This window comes from Orcinus orca, chromosome 1 (genome assembly GCF_937001465.1).
Source record: "Orcinus orca chromosome 1, mOrcOrc1.1, whole genome shotgun sequence".
NCBI classification, from domain to species: Eukaryota; Metazoa; Chordata; class Mammalia; order Artiodactyla; family Delphinidae; genus Orcinus; species Orcinus orca.
Window position 1 is genome coordinate 173965353 of NC_064559.1, and position 19298 is coordinate 173984650.

Here is a 19298-nt window from a genome sequence, read left to right on the forward strand (position 1 = left end):
AGGTAACGGTAGTCCCTAGTCACTGGGTTGTTGTGAGGATTAACTGAAATTAATATTTATGAGGTGTTTAGGACAGCACCTGGCACATAGTACCACCATATACATGTACTGAAAACAAAGCTGGCTGCCCACAACGGTGCACACACACTGCATCCCTCCAGGGGACTAGCTCTGGGGAGAAAGCTCAGAGATTGCCTAGGACGCAGAGACAGGGTAGGCAGAAAACACTTGAAAAAAATTTAAAGCCTCGAATCTGGGGGAGAATCCGGCCTTTGGTGGGGGTAGGGGACAGGTCGGAGAGTGGCGACGACGCCCTCAGGCCCAAAGCCCCAGAGCCGGGCTAGGCTGTTCTCTCCAGGCTGCTCCCTCCAGGACCAGACTCCGGACGCACAAGTCTGGGTCCCCACGTCCCCTCCCCCTCGACATCCCCAGCCCAGGAGCTCCGGGTTTCCTGCCCGTCCGAGGCCCCTGCTTGGGGCAGGCGGAGGAGGGGTGGCATTTCCTGGCGGGGCCGTGGGCAGCGTCACTCGCTCCCGGACACTCGGACAGCGCGCTGATCGACAGGCACCAGACGCTATTTCGGGCGGCTCTCGGCTCAACGCGCAGTTTCCGTTTTTCCATCGACCGTCGGAAACGGGGAAAGGGGGAGGGTGTAGACGTCACGAGCCCCCAACCCCAGGCAGGGAGCTGGGGGACAGGTCAGGATGGCTGCCAGACTGTCAGAATCTGGAGCTTCGAGAATAGAGGGGGATGGGGAATATCACCTCCCTTCGCGTCTCTCTCTCCCCGCTCAGCAGGGCTGACAAAAGCCTTGCCTGTCCAACAGCCTGTAGGTGCCTCGAAGGCACCTAAACTCAAGAAATTTAAAACCAAATGCAGAATCCCTCTCCGTTTCTCTTGGCTTCCAAGCCCCCATCACCTGGAATAACACTCCCATCTAGGCAAATACAGCCAGAAACCCAGAGGGTTCCTGGATTTCTCCTTCCCCCTCATCCCTCAAACCCAATTCTTATAAACCCGATTTTGTATCCTAAATACATGTCATCTGCATCTGCCTCTTACCATCTCTCCTGGCGACACCCTAGTCCACGCTCCCCCACATACCCCTTCTCCACTGTGCAGCCAAAGAGCTTTCTAGAAATGCAAAGCTGATCTTTTATAGGACATTACGCACCCCCTCTAACCTAATGAACAAAATGGTGCCCCCCCACAATTCTTTGAATTGTCCACAGCCTTGCTCCAGCCAGTACTGGACTCTTCTCTATGCCTTTCATGAACCTCAAGCCCTTCGGTTCCAGCCCTTGGCTTACCTGGAAGGTTCCCAATGCTCACTCCTCTACCTACCCTCAGAACCCACTCTCCGATCTCAGTCCAGGCATCAGTTTTCAGAGAAGCATTCCCTGGATGGGCTCTCCTTTTTTGGAGGGGCTCAAAGATGTGAAATGACTGGCCCAGTGGTGCCACAGCCCAAGGGTGGCAGCGCTGGGCTTTGAATTCAGAATTATATTTAGTGATGCAATCAAGCAAAGACAACAGGGACCAGGGGAGGGAGAGATGAAAACCAACCCCCGTTGCAGAGAGGCTTCAAGAAGGATGGAGCAGAAAGACTGAGTCTTGAAGGATGGATGTGAGAGGAGAGGGTGCGGTAAAGCAGAGGCTGACACATAATGGAGGGTGAGTTGAATTTGATAGCAGTGGGTGATGTGTGGCTAGAGCCGCGGGGAGAGAGTATGAGATGGGGCTGAGCAAACCACAGAGGTCGGTCCCCTGAGTCCCTGCTGAGCAATTGGTGTGGCTGGGCCAGGGGAGGCCTTGTGGCAAGTCCAGGAATTAGACTCTTTTCCTCAGGACATGGGTAGCCCTTCTCCCATGGGATTCTGTAAAAGTTACCTGTATCCACATGGCATCCTGACTTCCGCCAGAGAGCATGACAGGAACAGAGGGAACAGGCTGCACTGGATTAACTGTATCTTCACGGAGAGTTGCCTGATGGCCAAGGAGGGGCCAGACTCAGACTGCAGCCACACTCTGGGCTCAGTCCTCGACTGGCACTCAGTCTGTGAATTCTCAGGCGCCAAAAGGAGCTCAAAACCAGAGATGCTAGAAGGACAAAGCAGCCTGGCATGTTGGGTAGAGTTGTGGACTGCGAACTGGATAATTGAGTTTGGGTCTTGGCTTTTCCTCTAGGTCACTGTAAGCTTTGGTCAAGTCACATCTCCTCATGACCTAATTTCCTTCCCTATAAGGATAGACCAGAACTCCTGTGTGCAAGTGCACATGATGTCATGCTGGGCTCCAGGCTGGTAAGTTTCCACAGATTATTGCCCTCACCACCTTTTAAAGATCATCTTATATAATCCTCGTAACAGCTCTCTGAGGTGAAACTGAGGTTTGGAACTAAGTGACTTCTAGTTATTTATTTTTGGCTGCGTTGGGTCTTTGTTGCTGCGCGGGGGCTTTCTCTAGTTGTGGCGAGCAGCACGGGCTTTTCCTTGCGGTGGCCTGTCTTGTTGCGGAGCATGGGCTCTAGGCACGTGGGCTTCAGTAGTCGTGGCTCGCCGGCTCTAGAGCACAGGCTCAGTAGTTGTGGTGCATGGGCTTAGTTGCTCCGTGGCATGTGGGGTCTTCCCAGACCAGGGATCGAACCCATGTCCTCTGCATTGGCGGTGGATTCTTAACCACTGTGCCACCAGGGAAGTCCCTAAGTGACTTTGGGACTCCACCCTAAAAGAATGAACCCAGATACCCTCCATGGGCTGAGCCCATTGCCTACCCCTCACTGAACCCAGATTCCTAGGACACAGTACAGATCTCAGCTCCTGCTGCGAGTTGAGCCCAGATCCCTCCTCCAAGCCTAGGCTCTAGCTGGGCTCCAGAGGACTCTGGTGCCAGATTTCCATCAAACCCAGGTTCTACCACTCACTAGATACGTGACACTGGGGAAGTTACTTTCACTCTGCCTCAGTTTCCTCATCTGTAAACTGAATAATTGCACCAACCTCTTAGGACTGTTTATGAGAACTAAATGAGTTAATATTTGCACCCTGCTCAGAAGACTGCTTCAGTATCGAGATTAAAATGTTAAATTATGAGGGGAGGGATGTTTCCCAGCTCTGGGCTCAGCCTGAAACTCGGTATAATGGATACTTTAAACTCTTCGTTGACACCAGTTCTGCCTCCATAGAGCCTCTTGGGTGTGACCTCAGTCCCAACATTCAGGCAAGCAGGCTCCATTTTAGAACAGAAAAGAGCCAGGGTTGAAGCGGGTGAGAGTCGGGGGGAACTGGGGAGCTTTCTGGGATAAGAGGAACTGCCCATTGAAATCCGAGTATCCAGGACACTGGTATGAATGAATGTCAGGGAAGGAAGGGTTGGATGTGATCATTTTGGTGTTGTGGTCTTGCTGGGGTGCGAGTCGTTGGAGAAATGTGTCTGGAAGGCCGAGGGACTGAGGTTGTGGGGAGCCCGGGTTCCCGAGAGGCCTCGGGATCAGTAATGAGGCTGGACCCGGCGGGTCCTAGACAGAGCGCCCGCCCAACTCTCTCCGTGGCGCATTACGGAGACGGTCCCAGAGCCGCGCAACCAGTCCCCACTCCCTCCGGTGAAATTGCCAAATTAAAATGAATCATTTGGCCCGTAATGGCCGAGGCGCTTATCGGGGGCGAGCGGACCCGCGGCAGTGCCTTATCTCCGCGGCACACACGGCCCCCGCGCGCCTCGGCCCATGCTAACGAGGCCTAGAACGTGAGCGGGATTAGAGCGCGGCGGTGGAGGAGCCGGGCGCGCCGCGGCGCGGAAGCGGGGGACTGGAGGGGGGGGGGCTGGGGGAGGGCTCGGCACTAAGGACCAGGCCTCAAAATGGCCACACGCGTACCCCCTTAGCGGCAAAACGTGAGCATTCTGGCCTTTTTCTAGGGGCAGGCAACCTGCAACCTCCCACGGAATCCCCATCCAGTTCCTCCCTCTTTTGCCCGCTCGCAGAAGAGGTTTCGCTCCTTTTCCCTCGGTTTCTTTCGATGGGGGGCATTTTCCACCGACGCCCTTGAGCTCGCCGCCGCCGCCCCTCCCGCCTCGGAGACTCTCTTCCTTCCTTCCCCTTTTCCTTACGCAATATACAGAAATGCGCGAGGCGGTGGTTGGTTTTCATTTCTCCTTAGTGGTTGTGTGCATGCGGTGGGATTGTGAGAGGGAGTGTGTGAGCTGTGGGCAGTGTTGACTTCTTCTGAGTGTGGTCTTCTAGGCGATAGGTTGTGTGTCCAAGTGTAATGGTGTTTGCCCTCTTTAGGGTGTAGATTTGAGTTCTCCGAGGCCCTTCTGCGTTTTCATCGTTGTATATAATTACGCTCGTTTGCCTTCTCGACATGTGTGCGGGGTTGCTTGGCCTTTGCGATTGTGTTTGTATGGTCTCGTTGTGTCGGGCGTGTGTGAGCCTGACTGCGTTGGGTTGTGCGTCCCTGAGCGATTGCGTTTGATCGATTTCGTTGTGTCGTGCTGGACAATGTGTGGGCCTGACCGAGTCGGCTTGTGGGGCAGTGTTGCGTTGTGCTTACTTCGCTTCCCTTCTATGGGGCTGGACCGCGTGTGGCCCTGTCCGCACCGGGGTGTGTGCCTGTGTGCTGGTGTCCTTTGGAAGTGCGTTTGTAAATCGCTGGGGGGTGGAGGGGAGGGCGAGCGAGCGAGAGATGGATGCGCGAGTTGAGGAGGCGGCATGGGGGCGGGGAGAGGGATTTCACGTTTTATTCCAAATTATGATGTATTCGGAAGCCAGCGTTGGCTTGGATGAGCAGCCCTGCTCTGTCCAGAGGCCACTCTGTGCCTCGGTGTTGGAGGGGTTGTTAGTGAGTGGGAGGCTCTTCCAGGCTGGAAGCTGAGCAGCGCTCGCGGAGGCCAGCGCCTTCAGGCCGGTAGCCGCCGGCTTCGGTTCTCGCCGCATTCAGGCTTCGTCCATTTCTGGTCAGTTTCGCGGGTACGGCCGCCGGGGTCTGCGGGAGAGGCCCGGAAAAGACAATGGGCGCATTCTCCAGGCCTCGCGCCTCGGGTGGGGACCTTCGGGATCATCTCCAAGGAACATTTTTCTACCCCCTCCCCGGGTGAGCGACATTCCCGCGTGGGTCAGGTACCCGTCACATCGATGACCGGGACCGGGCTTCCTGGAGGGACGGGGTCAGTGCTGCCCTAGCTCCGAAAGAAAGGATTTTGTTTTGCCAGTTACTGTGGTTGCTAATGTCATCATCATCACCACCACCACTACTACCACCACCACCATCATCATCATCATCATCATCGTATTTTAATTAAAATAATCGTCCAGGAGCGAAGCGGCTTGTCCCTTTTAGCTTCTTCGGGGCGATAACAAAGCAGCGCGGGTTTCCTCCCACCAGCGCTGATCTTTAAACTGCTGGGTTTGTGGTAGGGAGAGAAAATGGAGAGAGGGACGAACACAGAGACTCCGTCCTAAAGCAGAAATTAAACCCGACCTCAGACACCGGGCGTGACTGGATTCCTTCTTGTTCCCACACCTCCCCCCTCATTTGGATTAGAACAGGAGAAAGAAAATCTCCCGCATTGGACTGAAACCGCAGGGAATAATTATTACTGTATTTCCACTAAAGCCGGGGCAAAAAGGAGGTGGCCTTAGCAATTAATCCAAGACTTCGATGTGTGACCATAAACTGGACAATTTAGGCAAAACAAATTAAACAAACCTTCCGGAGGGAGGGAAAAAAAGGTGAACTAAATTTCACTACCGCTACACCCTGGGAAGCAGTACTGGATTTATTTTTACCCTCCGTCCTTTCCTTGTTTATTGCTGAAAAGAATTACTAAAATTCTCCCCTTCTCTGACGATCTGAATGCCGATAAATCGAAAATCTTGTGTAGGGATTGCTGAGGGAAAGGCAAGGGCCTTTCCTTTCTTTCTTTTTCCCTTTCTTTTCTTTTCCTTTCTTTCTTTTCCTCCTCTCCCTCTTCTTCCCCGCCCCCCTTAATCTGTAGGAAGAAAAAAAGGGACTGGGTTACATCAGATATCCCCCCACCCACCCCTTTCTCTGGGATCTGCGCCGTTCAGACTGTATCCCTTCGGGAAAGTAGCCTTTGGAATTGGGTTCTGGTTTCGCTTTGGGTTGGAGGTGGGCAGGTGAGAGTCATGGAGAGAATGGGGTCCTCAGAGGTTCTGTCCCACCGACCAGGGTCTGAAGATCGGATTCCCCTTTTCGGACACACATCCCCCTACCCACCCATGCCAGGCTGCGGACGACTCCGCGCTGTGGCCACAGCTCCGGCCTGACTTCGGTTCCCGAGCCAACGGCGTAGACGAGTCTGCTTAGAAAACAAATGGCCACACTGAACCAGACATCCCGGTTGGAGGGTCCGATAATGTTCCGGGCAGTCTGCGGCTGGGTTGTTGTTGTTGGACTAGATAGTTATTCCTGATTGGTCAGGTGTAGGGTTCTTTTTTATGGGGGTGCGGGGGAGGCTTCAAACACCTGCAGGTTGGGGGCGGAAAGCTGCTGGCGATTCCCGGGGCGGGTTGGCGAGGACATGAGGTAATTCCCAGCCATTGACCCCCATTTCTCTCTCTCCCTCCCTCTCGCCCTCCCTCTTTCTCTCCACCCCCATCTTTCCTGGAAACTCGCTTTGGGCGCGGCAGACCGCCCAGGACCACACCGCGGCCTAACTGCCGGTCTCTCAGTGAGAGAGGGGGAAAGCAAAGACCCCTTCCACAACCTGGACCTCGGCTCCTGCCCCTCTCCCGCCGGAGGAGGAGTGGAGATCCTATTCAGAGGGGCCGCTCTCTCTAAATATGCCCCAGGTGAGTTTTTGGGGGAATAGTACTGGTGGAAACAGTCACCAGGAAGGCCTTGGGATCTGGCCTGAGGTGGGGAAAGCTTGGGACAGAGGACAGACCAGTTTCAGATTGGGGAGGAGGAGGGGAGGACGAACCCAGAGTTGGGAATCCGGGATCTGACTCTGCCACTGACTGTGGCCTCTGTGCCACTGTGGCTTCCAGCAGGGCCGTTTCCTGGCCCTGGGTGAAAACAGCTAGTTGGGCTTAGTCCCCCCTCACCCAAGGTCCCCCTCTGTCCTGGTTCCGTGGACGTTTCACCGGGCTCATAACTTTGGGGCGGCTATATCCGGATAGCGCAGGCTGTGTGCTCCCGGGGCTCTGGCAGGAAGAAGGCCGCAGCCATCCTGGCTAACGCAGTCCCAACTCGTGTGGGCCCAGGCTGGGGCCTAAGGCCTAGGGTGGGGCTGCGTTCAAACACCGCTCCACTCCAGTAGCAGCGGGAAAGTGGTTCTGTTCACGGGCGATTTGGGTTTGCGTGCAGGCTTGGGGCTCCCCCAGTGGGTCATGCGGGTGTGGATGCAGTATCAGGGACCAGAGGCTGTGTTTAAGGCAGCGGCTCTAGCCGGGGCATGGCGGAGGCTGTTTTCACATAAGAAATTTTCCTTGCTGGGAATTGGAAGCTGCCGGAGACCAGGTGCCTGTCCCCCAGGAGCTCTCGGGTTCCCCTGTCGTGTTCAGACACACATGGAAGTTATGTGGCTGGCTGTCTGGCAGCAGGAGATGAGCCGGTGTAGGGGGCTTTGAGCTGGGTCTTGGTTGCACAAAGAGGAGTTGTAATGGTCCAATAGTCTAGTGCTGTTCGGTTCGAAATCTGAAACCTTCTCACCCCCTTTTTCATTTTCCCTAATAAAAATAAATAAACATCACTCCGGCTTTCCTTTTAATAATCTTAACCAAAGCCAAGTGATGGGATTTAGTCACCGACCACCGAAAGTGCTTGTGAGTTCTCTGGCAGCTTCCTCGAGAGCCTGGCCCTCTGGCCTGGGTGATCCTGGTTGCAGATGAACCGGCAGGGTTTTCCTGAGGTCCTGGGAGGGGCGGGGAGAGGTTGACCACAGACCTCTGGGGACCAATCATAGGTTTGGGGGGGGGGGCTCAGAGATATAGATATTTATAGGCGTCTGGAGAGGGCATTTGGGGCCAGAGTCAGCTCATCTGAGATACGTGCTCCCCTTGCCCCTCTGGGATCTGCTCCTACTCAGAGTCTCGGAATTAATCAGAAGGTACAAATGTGTCATATGGAGAGCTTGAGCTCATTCTGGCAATTGCTGAGTGAACGGTTTGTCACTCAGTTAGGAGCTGGGACTTAAGCACGTGTCACTGGGTGCACAACGGTGCCTGGGGACAGTAAGGTAGGGAGCCAGCTCCTTGGGGCTTGTACGCTTTGCCAGAGGACGGTATATTTCTAATGCATTTCACTGTTGCAGGGGAGCCAGGAAGTCTCCAGTGGTATACCACTGGTGCATTTCTAGTGGCCGCGGTGTCTTGACGGTCGGTCCCATTCTGTGGATACAGACAGACCTATTGTTTCCACCATGAACATAAACTCGTTTCCAATGAAGTGTTGCAGACCTACTGCCTTTGCAGCCAGGGTGCACCAGGTCTGGGGGAATTTTGTCATTTTGGGGCACTGCCCATGGGGCTGGCAGAGCTAGGGCAGGAGCTTAATCTGAATGGTGATTCTCCATCAGCTGTGTGTCTGGTGGCCATTGAGCTGAGCTCCTGAGGAGGTTTCAGAAGGTCGGGTCTCTCTTCTGGGGTGGGAGGATGGTTCCCAGGCCGACTCCAGTCCAGAGTGGTGCAGTGGCAGAGTGGCTGCCAGGAATGATCAGATGGACTCTGCTTGGTGCTGAGTTGGATTTTTGTGTATTTGTTTCCTGCTACAAAATACGCCAATTATATAATTCCAACAGCAGAAATCTTATTTTGAACATCTTATGAAGCCTGTTGAGTTGATTATATTTTTATTGTTTTATTAAAACTCACAAGCATTTCCCCACTCTGGACCCAGAGTCTCATAGTTTTTCTGTTCTCATTCTTGCGGGGGTGGGGTGTGTGTGTGTGGTGGGTTTTGGAAGAACTGGAGGGAGCGGTAGTGGGGAGTGGAGCCTCTGCCTGCGGTCACCCAGGAGTATGGTTGAGGAGGAGAGGACTGTCCTTTGCTGGAGGGGGGCGGGCAGGATATATGAGAGGGTGTATATGGGAGGATAACAAAGACAGAGCGAGACTGGAGTTCGAGTCCTGCTCTGTGGCAAACAGGCGAGTGTGACCTTGGGCAAGGTAGTCTCCTTGCTGGCCCAGTCTCCCAGTCTATAATAATGTTTACTTGAGCATTTGCACAGTGCTTTTAAATGCATATATGAGGTACACCCCCCATTTCCCAGAGGACAACACCGAGGTAGGAGAGGGGGATGGGGGAGTGCTGGAGGAGTTCAGCAGCCATCATGACACCCCTTCGCCCCACACTCCTGGATGGGAGCCCAGACCCCAGTGGCCTCAGGAGCACCCTTTGAACGTCGGGGCTTCACACTGCCTCAGGCAGGCTTCCCTTCTAGACCCCACCTCACTTTTGAGTTCAGCTGAACAGAAGCTGGTATATATAGTGTGCGGGGAAGTATGGCCGGGATCATCTTCTTCCCTTCCTTATGTCCCGTCTCCAGTCCCGGGAGAAGTAAAAGTAAAGGGCCACTGGGGTTTCTGGCGGCTACACAGAATACAGGTGGATTCGCGGAGTGTAGACGGACGCCGTCCCCGCAGGGGTGAATATGTGTTGAAAGGGAGAGCTGGCTCCTCCGGATAATTCTCTGCCAGCTCTGATCCCTCTTGCACACACACCCCCACCAGGTTTCTGGGTGTATGTGTGTGGCGCTAGGCTGGGGGCAGGTATTGCTGAAAGGCAAGGGAGGTTCGAAAAGCACCCCACCTCCGCGCGACAGGTTCCCCGCCAAAACCAAAAGGGGGGCGGGAAGAACACGGTCGGGGATTTGTTCCCTCCTCTTCCCTTGCGGCCTGAGAAGGGGCACGGGGTGATATTTCTTTCTCGCCTCTTTCTACATTTCCTTCCTCCTTCCCCCCCACCCTCTGTTTTTCTTTCGCTGGCTGTATTCCTTTTCTTCCAATGTCTTTGTCGTCCTTCTCCACCTCTGTCCTTTTGGCCCTCAGTCTCTGTCTCCCGGGCACCCTCTTCTCTTCTCCCAAACCAGAGGCCTCCTTTCCCTCCTGCCCCAGCACTGCGGGCGGGTGTGTGTCCACGTGGCGCTAAGTTTGTCCGCCTCTTCTCACGTTTCGGTGCGTGAGTTTCTCTCTGCCTTTTACCCCCTCCCGCACCCCCCGCTCCGATCCCACCCCACGTGGATGGGCTGGGGGCGGTGGTCAGAGCGGGTGTCCGCTTGTCTGTCTGCCCGCAGGATGACGGAGCGGCCGCCGAGCGAGGCGGCACGCAGTGACCCCCCGCTAGACGGACGGGACGCGGCCGAGGCCCGCATGGCCCCCCCGCACCTGGTCCTGCTGAACGGCGTCGCCAAGGAGACGAGCCGCGCGGCCCCGGCGGAGACCCCGGTCATCGAGCTGGGCGCGCGCGGCGGCGGCCCGCGGGGCGGCCCCGCCGGTGGGGGCGGCGCCGCGCGAGACTTAAAGGGCCGCGACGCGGCGGCTGCCGAAGCGCGCCATCGGGTACCCACCACCGAGCTGTGCAGACCTCCTGGGCCCGCGCCCGCCTCGGTCCCCGCAGAGCTGCCCGGCGACGGCCGCATGGTGCAGTTGAGCCCGCCCGCGCTGGCGGCCCCGGCCGCCACCGGCCGCGCGCTGCTCTACAGCCTCAGCCAGCCGCTGGCTTCTCTCGGCAGGTCAGGGCCGGCGGGAGGGGCGGGTGGGCAGGAGGCATGGGCGCCAGGGCTCCTCTTCCGCACGTCGGGAGCCGGCTGCCCTCCTCCCGGCGGGGCAGTGTGGCTGAGCGCGCTAGGAGAGGGGGAGAGGGGGACGTTTTACACCCGGGGTTGGAAAAGTCTTGGCTGGAGTCCCCGTGCAAGTGAGGAACGAGCCCTCTGCTAGTGTGTGTGTGTATGTGTGCGCACGCGGGGGGCGGTGTGCAGGTGTCTTGTTAACGCGGCGTGCTGCGAGCTTGGAAGCCGAAGAGGGGGAGTACCGGCATGCGGCTGGCTGTGAGCAGAAGCGCGGGGCGCTGCCTGGTGGTGGTGGTGGGGGGGCGTGGGGTGGACAGGAGGAGTCTGAGTGTGAGTACCAGGAAGGAATGTGTCTGAATGCGCTCCGCTGTGAAATTCTTCTGGAAGCTGCAGCCCTCGGTGGACAGGTAAGAGATGTGCTTGCAAGAGGTCGCCCTCCTCTGAAACTCCCTGCCAGGGCCTGCCTGGGGAATAGATCCCTCCCTCCTCTCCTGAGCTCCTCTGTCCCTAGCTGCGATCTCTGGCCAGGACCTGTGCTCCCTTTGGTGTGAGGGTATCCATTTCCCTGCTGGGGCCACTGAGGTGGTGGAGAGCAGGAGACACGGTTGGGGTGGGGACAGGAAGATGAGGCAGGGAGAGACAGTGGGGGGCAGTCGGTGAGTCTGTGGGACACTGGAGGAAGAAGCTACGGAGAGTCGAGTGGGTAATGGGGGGGCATGTCAGTGGGGCTGAGTCAGGGTTTCCTGTCTGTTGTCTGTCCTTGGGCCCCATGGGGCTGGAGTGAAGGTGGGGTGAAGTTGGGGGTAAGGAACAGGGTGCCCTTATGTGGTGCAGGAATTGCACACTGCCAGGTGTGAAGGCCGTGTCTGCCTGTGTGAGCACCTGTTTGGGAGTGGAGGTGCCTATGGCTTGTGCGCTTGTATGTGGGGGGTGTATGTTCATTTTTGTGTTTGCTCCCTGTGTTCACCATTAATTCTGTGTATGTGTGTTTGTGTGTGTCTTGAGTGTGTGTGTGTGTAGGGGTGTGTGGCCACCCTCCCCTTGTTTGTCTCACCACAGAGAGAGTCTGGGGGTGTTGTGTGTGTGTGTGTGTGTGTGTGTGTGTGTGTGTGTGTGTGTGTGTGTTTCATGCTTCTTCTATCCCCAGTTCCGATGTGAAGGGACCAGGGTTGCCCTTGTTTTTTGGAGCGGGGGCTCAAGAACATGTGGGGAGGATCTGTATGGAGCCCCTCTCTCCCCTCCACCCACATGTGATCTTGTGATCTGCCTGCTCCCTCCCACAGTGGGTTCTTTGGGGAGCCAGATGCCTTCCCTATGTTTGCCACCAACAACCGAGTGAAGAGGAGACCCTCCCCTTATGAGATGGAGATTACTGATGGTGAGTCAACCCCCCCGCTCCACTTGTGTACTCACTCCCTCAAGGTGTTAGAACCCTGAAGGAGGAATCATCGGGGACTACTCCCTAGGTGTCTCACATAGATGGGCAGCTCTCTTGGAGCCAAGAGAAGCTGTTGAAGTCCTCGCCCTATTGACCTGGGACTAGGGGAGGTCATGGGTGGGGCTGGGGGTTTACCACGGTCCTGGGAAGAGAGTGCATGGGAGTGAGGACACACTGTGGCACTTAGCCCAAACCTCCACGGTCAATTGTAGTCCCCACTCTAGCTCCATTCCTACAGTTGGTAAGGATCCCCCGGGAGGGCAGAAACACACAGTGTTTCTAAGCACCAACCTCCAGGGATTCTCTGTATCTCCTCCCAAGTCCTCTTTGGAATCTGAAGTCTTCTCCCTGCCTGGAATTGCACCTTTAAGGGTCTTGTCCCAGGTCCCTGCAGAGTGGGGCCCTCTTGTCCCCTTTTCCACACTCTGAGCTGAGACTCGGAGTTCCCTTCCTGACATCATAGATTCTACCCTGCTCCCTCCCTCCCCCCGACCCCAAAGGCCTCAGCATTTTTAATGTGAACTACCCGAGTAGTCTTTGGCCCCGAACTTGGGGGAAGGAGTTGGATGAGTGGGAAATTTGGAGGACCCCCTCCCTCTTCCCAAGGTTGACTAGATGTAGTAGATGGGGCCCAGCACCAGGGGGCAGGAGAGCAGGCTCTTCAGAGCCGAGGGACTTCCTGGAGCTCCTGGTGCACACCGGAGGCCTTGAAGCCAGACTGGGATTTCTGCAAGTTGCTGGTGGGAGGGATGTATGTTGAGCTGGGGCTTCTGGAGGGGATCCCTCTGTGGTGTTCTGGAGAGGAGGCAAGCTAGCATCTGGACAAGGAACAGATCTCAAAAGACCCAGCCAGCCTGGGGCACAGGGGTGTAGGGCCGGGAGGGAAGGGTGTTGGAGTGTCAGTGCTGCTAGGTTAGAGACAGGAGGTGGGTGTACCAAACAGGAAGTAGGCAAGACCAGCCCTGAAGTTCCCCAGGGAAGAGGCATTTTCTACAAAGGTCAGAGACGACAGAAATCAGGCACAGAGGAAGGGGCAAGGGGTGAGGGTTTGGGGGGAGTGCAGGAGTGTAGAGAGGAGATTACCCATGAATGATGCCAATATTTACCAAGCACCTACTCTGTGCCCTGCCAGCGTGAGACAGAGGACATGGAGGGAGGTACAGACTCAGGAAAGAGGAAGGTGTGGAGAGGTGGGTGGTTCTCTGGAAAGGACCAGAGAGGAATAGACAGAAATGGAGGTGAAGGGAAGGGTGGAGGGGTGCAGGATATGCCCACAGGATTTTGAAATCAGAGATTTAAATGAAAAGAGTCCATAAAAGTGGGGCTAACACAAGGTCTAAAGCCAGGACTCGACGTGCATTCCTGTTGCTGAACTTTTCTGGGCCTCCGTTTTCTCATTTGTAACGTAGGGAGAATAATAGCTTCCTCACAGGTTGTTGAAGGAGCACAGTGGGGTAAAGTGCTTTTAGGGCCTGGCTTGGGGTAGGCACGGCTTCTGGAGTCTGTGTAGCTCTAGTTGTGACAGCGGCCATAATGCCTCTCTCCCCACCTAGGAGCGGCCATAATGCCTCTCTCCCCACCTAGGAGCTCCCTCAAGATCAGCCAGCTTCAGCCACAGAGCAGTGGTCCTCCTGGTGGCACAGCTGAGGGACTCCCCTCTGTCTGTCCTGGAGGCCGGAGAACAGCAAGTTATTTCCTCTGAGGCACCCAGGGTAGGACTGCCCAGCAGGCGTGCTGTGTTTTTCCCAGCCTGGGTCTGGCCTTTGGCAAAGAGTCAGCTGGGCTGGGGCCTGCTGGGGTTTGGAAAGATAGCTTCTGAGGCACTGTGGGCAGAGGATGAGTGATTCTCCCTGGGGGAAACATGGTGTGTGTGTGTCTGTGTGTGTGTAAGACTGGTGTGTGTATGTGTAAGAGATGATTAAGCGAGAAGTGTCGGCGCGGATGAGCTGGGTTGCAGAGGCAAGGTCTGCCTCCGTCCTGGCCGCCGTCTCCATAGCTGTGAAATGAGCAACGGGTCTTAGGTGATGTCTTCTCTCCTACCCAGCTTTCCACGTTCTGAGATCCGGTTCCAGGGTCATCAGAAGAGGGCAAGCAACCATCCCAGTACTGGCAGTTCCTTCAGTGCTCAGAGCTTCCTGAGGACTGCCAGGAGCTGGCTCTGTGCCTCAGGGTTGCGGAAGGAAGCAGCCGCCTCAGCCCAGGAGCCTGGGAGCACTAGCGGGGCGCTCCTCTGCCTTTGCTGGCTTTGGGAATCCCAGGTCACGCTTGGACATTTAGTGCAGTGCTTTGTATACCATAGGTGCTCGATACATGCACACTGGTGTCTGCCCCTGCTCTGCAAGTCTTAGTACATGAGCGCTAGTGAATACTGTTCTAGTCTGTGATCAGTGCACTGTAGACACGGGGAGACGGAGGCAGCCCTCAGACGCCTGCCTAGAGCCTCAGGCCATGCCTGTGCATGGCTGTCTCTCCACTCCTCTCCTGGGGAAGAGAGCCTGCAGTGTAAGTCATTTCCCCACCACTCTGCTCTCTCCTCCATTCCGTACCTGCCAGCATGATCAGTTGGTCAGCAAACATTTATTGAGCTCCTGCCTACTCTGTGCTTCCATCACCCTTAGAATAAAATCCCTACATCTTACCACAGGGCCCTATGGGATCTGGACTCAGGCTCCTCTGATCTTACCCACACTAATCTCTCCGGGCTGGCTTCAGCCATTTCCCAGCTCAGGGCATGTGCACATGCCCTTCCAACTTCCCTTCCTGTGTCTGGCTGGCTCTTCTTCGGCCTTAAGTTCTTCCCTTATAGATGTCACCTCCTCCAAAAGGCTGTCCCCAACCACCTCAGGTAAACATGGCCGCTCCTTTCCATCTTTCGTTTACATTCAGCTTCCCGTTTGTTTGTTATTTGTTTGCCGATTGTTCATCATCTGTCATCCCCATTAACATGTAAGCTCCACGAGGGCAGGGACTCTGTGCACCTTTATTCCTTAATGCCGAGCACAGTGCCGGTTGTCAGGAAATAACTGATGAATGGATAATAATAGCTAACATTTATTGACTGTTTCGTCAGAGCCAGGTATTATCTTAAGTACTTTAACTGTATTAGTTGTTAGATTCACAAGACAATCTTATGACTTGAGTTACTAGTGTTATCTCCATGGTACAGGTGATGATGCTAAGACACAGAGAGTTCAGGTAACTTGCCCAGAGTTACTATCTAGGGAGTAACAGTCAGGAATTGAACCTGGAACGTCTGGCTCCAGAGTTTAATCTTTCTAACTAGTGCCATGTGGCCTCTTAGCACAAGTGAATGAATGAATAATATATGGTTCCTGTCCTCAAATGTCTCACAGCTCAGAGAGGGGGACAAACATGGAAACATAAGTGATGATCAAGAGTGATGGAGATTACAGGATTATAGGGCCATGGTGGTTGGTTAGATCTGTCTGGAGGGATGAGGGAAGTTCTCAGAGAGGAGGAAACAGATAAACAGGGTTTTGAAGGACAAGTAAAGAGTTTTCTGAGTAAAAGGAAAGAGGGTATTCTAGGTTTCCCAAGTTTCCAGGTGGATGGCTTCTCCGCTTCCCCACAGGAGAAGACGCCCTGGGGGATCCCCGACCCACTGTCCTAACCCTTGTCCTCCTACCTCCAGGTCCCCACACCAAAGTCGTGCGGCGCATCTTCACCAACAGCCGGGAGCGATGGCGGCAGCAGAATGTGAACGGGGCCTTCGCTGAGCTCCGCAAGCTGATCCCCACGCATCCCCCAGACAAGAAGCTCAGCAAGAATGAGATCCTCCGCCTGGCCATGAAGTACATCAACTTCCTGGCCAAGCTGCTCAATGACCAGGAGGAGGAGGGCAGCCAGCGGGCCAAACCTGGCAAGGACCCTGCGGTGGGGGCTGGTGGAGGGGGTGGTGGCGGAGGGGGCGCTGCACCTCCAGATGACCTCCTGCAGGACGTGCTGTCCCCGAACTCCAGCTGTGGCAGCTCCCTGGACGGGGCAGCCAGCCCGGACAGCTACACGGAAGAGCCGGCACCCAAGCACACGGCCCACAGCCTCCATCCTGCCATGCTGCCCGCCGCGGATGGAGCCGGCCCTCGGTGATGGGTCTGGGGCCACCCAGGACCAGCCAGGAGGGTGCCCTCAGGCCACAGGCACCATGGGCTTTAGGGCAGGTGGGGTGAGGATTGGGCAGCTCTGAAGCAGGGCATGGACTTTTGATGAGCTTTCCTTGATGTCTGAGCTGTGGGAAGTCCCAGCTGCCTCTGGGGCTGGCTTTCCTGTTTCCTGCCTCAGTAGGAGAACAGAAACATGGAGCAAAGTGGTAGGTACTTTTTATGAAGATGGCACGGTCTTCCCCCTCTTCCATACCCCTAAGACTTCTCCAGTGAGAGGCTGGAGCGGCGTTGCTTCCGGCCTGGCGCACGGGAGCCCTGTCTTCGCTGAGACCTGGGGTTGCCAGCTCTCTCCTGTGTCCGGCAGCCTCTGCCTCGCCTTGAGCCCCTCCCAAGCTCGCTGGGGTGGCTTTTGTGGCCACACTGTCCAAATACACAGGTACCCAATAGCTGCCCGTTTCTTGAGCCCCATCTTCACCCAGGCCCCTGTTGGTCCGTCCAGCTGCAGAGAGTCACAAGCCTCGAGGTGCCTTCTTCAGGGCCTGGCTGAAGAAGACGGCCAGTGGACAGCCTGCTCTCGACTAGCTGGGCCAGAGGGTCAGAAACCCAGAAGCCCTTACTCCTTGCCCTGGGGATCGAAGCTCTGCTCTCTCCCCACTGAGACTTGCCTTCCTCATCCTTGTGGCTGTGGGGACTGAGTCTGCGGCTGTGAGCGTGCCCTGTGAGCTTTGTTCGAAGGCAGACAAAGGAGAAATGATGAGAGTGAAATTGAGCAAGAGCTATTTGGGGCACGTGGGCTTCAAATCGTGGTGGTGCCTCAGAGCTACCTGCCTGCGTCCTCAGCGACACGTCGCTGTTCACGCAGGGAGCAGATGCCAGTGTGCTGATTGGTGTGTGTTGATGCTGAGAGTAGACGTGCGGCCCCATCTCGCGTTCTCCTAGCTCCTCAGAGGGGCCTCCCTGCTGCAGGATGTCTGTTTGCTGATGGTCTGGTCTGTGTCCTGAAACTGAATCGACAACAAACTCTGTCCTATGAATTCCTGGCATTTGGGATTTTGCTTAACTTCAGGTATTTGTGGGATCTCTAGGTCTTGATATGACCCAGGATCTAGCCCCACTTCTAGGGCCTGGGGAGCCCAGTGAGAGACCAGGCCCTGGCGGAGACCCAAACACATTGACATTCACTTAGCAGAACCTTCGGCATTCCTGAGCGCACAAATTTTGATCATCCAGGGTGTGTATGGGAGGCTGGCGTGACGCAGTAGGAGTACTCCCCCCCAGAAGCTGTACATGACATTTTTGTAAATCAAATCCTTATCTTCACCTTTTAAAGAAATACTGCCACGAGTCCCTTGGTAAAGTGGAGAATCCTTTTGTAGAGTGGACTGCTCATTGATCTCCTGTGTCAATCCAGATGGTGGGACATGGTTTTCTTAAGGCGACGCCTGCCTGTGACCCACCTCCCAAGCCCCTGGAACAAACTGCACACAAGTCCTACATACCTGTCATTGTGCCCTCAGGTCACCCCAGCCGGCTCTGACCAGGCGCTGCCTTTGAGGTCAGAGGGAAAACAATGCTCTGACTTTGCCCTGTCCATAGCAATGTGGAAGAACCATCGCTGCGGCCGTCGGGAAAGGCCCTCACACCTTATGGGCTCCAGCCTGGTGGTTCGCCTTCACCATGGCAGGACCTTGGGGACAGCCACATGCCCATGGGGAATGATCCCTGCTCTCCTCCCCTTCCTTTTAAGTTGTGAGAGGAGAGGTCCAGTTTGTGGGTGTGGGAGCAACATGGTTAACGCTTGTAGCACTCTCTCTGTCCCATTTCAGCGCCGCCCCCCCCAATCATATTTTGATGAACATTAGGATTCGTTCCTTTCTGATACTTGGAAGCTCCTGTGAAAAATCCCATCTGTCTAAAGATGGAGCACCTGTTCTAGGTCCTAAGGCTGTGTTCGCTTCCGGTGGGTTAATTTGACCTGGGAGTGAAAAGTGGCCACGGTGAGCATAGGTGGATGGGTTTTAGGAGATGGATCACACATTCTTTGAGGAACTCCAGCTACTGGCTTCCTCTTCTCTCAGACTTGCAGTGTGACCTGGAAAAGTTCTCTCTCTGAAAGTCAATTTCTCATAAATACGCTAGCTTGGCCTGTCTCCTAGGGCTGTGGTGTGGACTGAATGGAATCGTGAAAGTAGAAGCATTTTGAGATCGTACGGAACTCTGTCCCCCTCACTATCATTCCTGCAGTGGGGTTTCCCACCCTGAGTCCGGGACCGAGGCAGTGGGCCAGTCTGCCTGTCTGCATAGCATTTGGGTAATTTAGGTTCTAAACCACTTTATCCTGAGTTATCTAGGTTATCCTTATCTCTCCAGATTGACCTCATTTCAGTCTCATTCCAAAGCAAGGCACAGGAGGGAGACTAGAAAAGAGAGATGGGAACAGAGGCAGAATATGTGAAAAGTACTACAGCTACCCGAGACAGGCCTGGGTAGGGGTGGGCAAAGCTTTGTGTCTTTGTTAAGTACTAGAAAAGATCCATAATTTTCACTTTCCTTTCCAGCACCTCCCCCCACCATACTCTTCTCCTTCCTCTGCCTCCTCTTCACCCATGAACATTCTCCATCCAAGAATAGTATCTGTACAAAAAGGAAAAAATGTAAAAAAACATGAGGAGGACAAAGATGATTGTTAATGACTGGAGGGAATCACGTCTTTTAAGACAAATTCGTATTCTATTATTTGTAGTGGCAAACGACAAGATGGTACAACCTTTATCCTTTTCCGAAAGCAAAACAAAGGGCACAGCATCGGTAGTCAGCCGACAACTGTCTCGGCCTTTGGGGGTGGTCGTGTCGTACTTGTGATGTCAATGGTACGTGACCCCCGCCGAAGGCTTGCCCCCCAGCCCATGTACATAGCGCATCGTTCCTGCGGGCGGGCCCAGCACTTTCCGTCAATGTTGTACTGTACGTGATGCATTGCGTTGGTCTCT

The 19298-nt window shown here is 55.2% G+C and overlaps 1 protein-coding gene and 1 long non-coding RNA gene across 8 annotated transcripts; one reads left to right on the forward strand and one right to left on the reverse strand.

Moving 5' to 3' along the window:
* The first annotated feature begins 3819 nt into the window (after window positions 1-3819).
* On the forward strand, window positions 3820-18915 carry TAL1 (TAL bHLH transcription factor 1, erythroid differentiation factor). 7 transcript variants are annotated; one of them, XM_033435567.2, is made up of 5 exons: window positions 3820-4953; window positions 6650-6811; window positions 10255-10692; window positions 12033-12127; window positions 15840-18915. In XM_033435567.2, the coding sequence occupies exons 3-5, from the start codon at window positions 10256-10258 to the stop codon at window positions 16292-16294; spliced, it is 987 nt and encodes a 328-aa protein (XP_033291458.1). In that variant the 5' UTR covers window positions 3820-4953; window positions 6650-6811; window position 10255; the 3' UTR covers window positions 16295-18915. The 7 variants fall into 7 exon arrangements, with proteins under 7 accessions (XP_033291458.1, XP_033291459.1, XP_033291457.1 ...); XM_033435568.2 differs by having other exon boundaries at window positions 3832-3891; XM_033435566.2 differs by lacking the exon at window positions 3820-4953 and adding an exon at window positions 4975-5728.
* On the reverse strand, window positions 4722-6348 carry LOC117202876 (uncharacterized). The gene is made up of 2 exons (XR_004485390.2): window positions 6237-6348; window positions 4722-4982 (listed from the first exon to the last, which is right to left on the reverse strand). It is a non-coding gene; the product is annotated as an uncharacterized LOC117202876 (long non-coding RNA).
* Window positions 18916-19298: the final 383 nt, after the last annotated feature.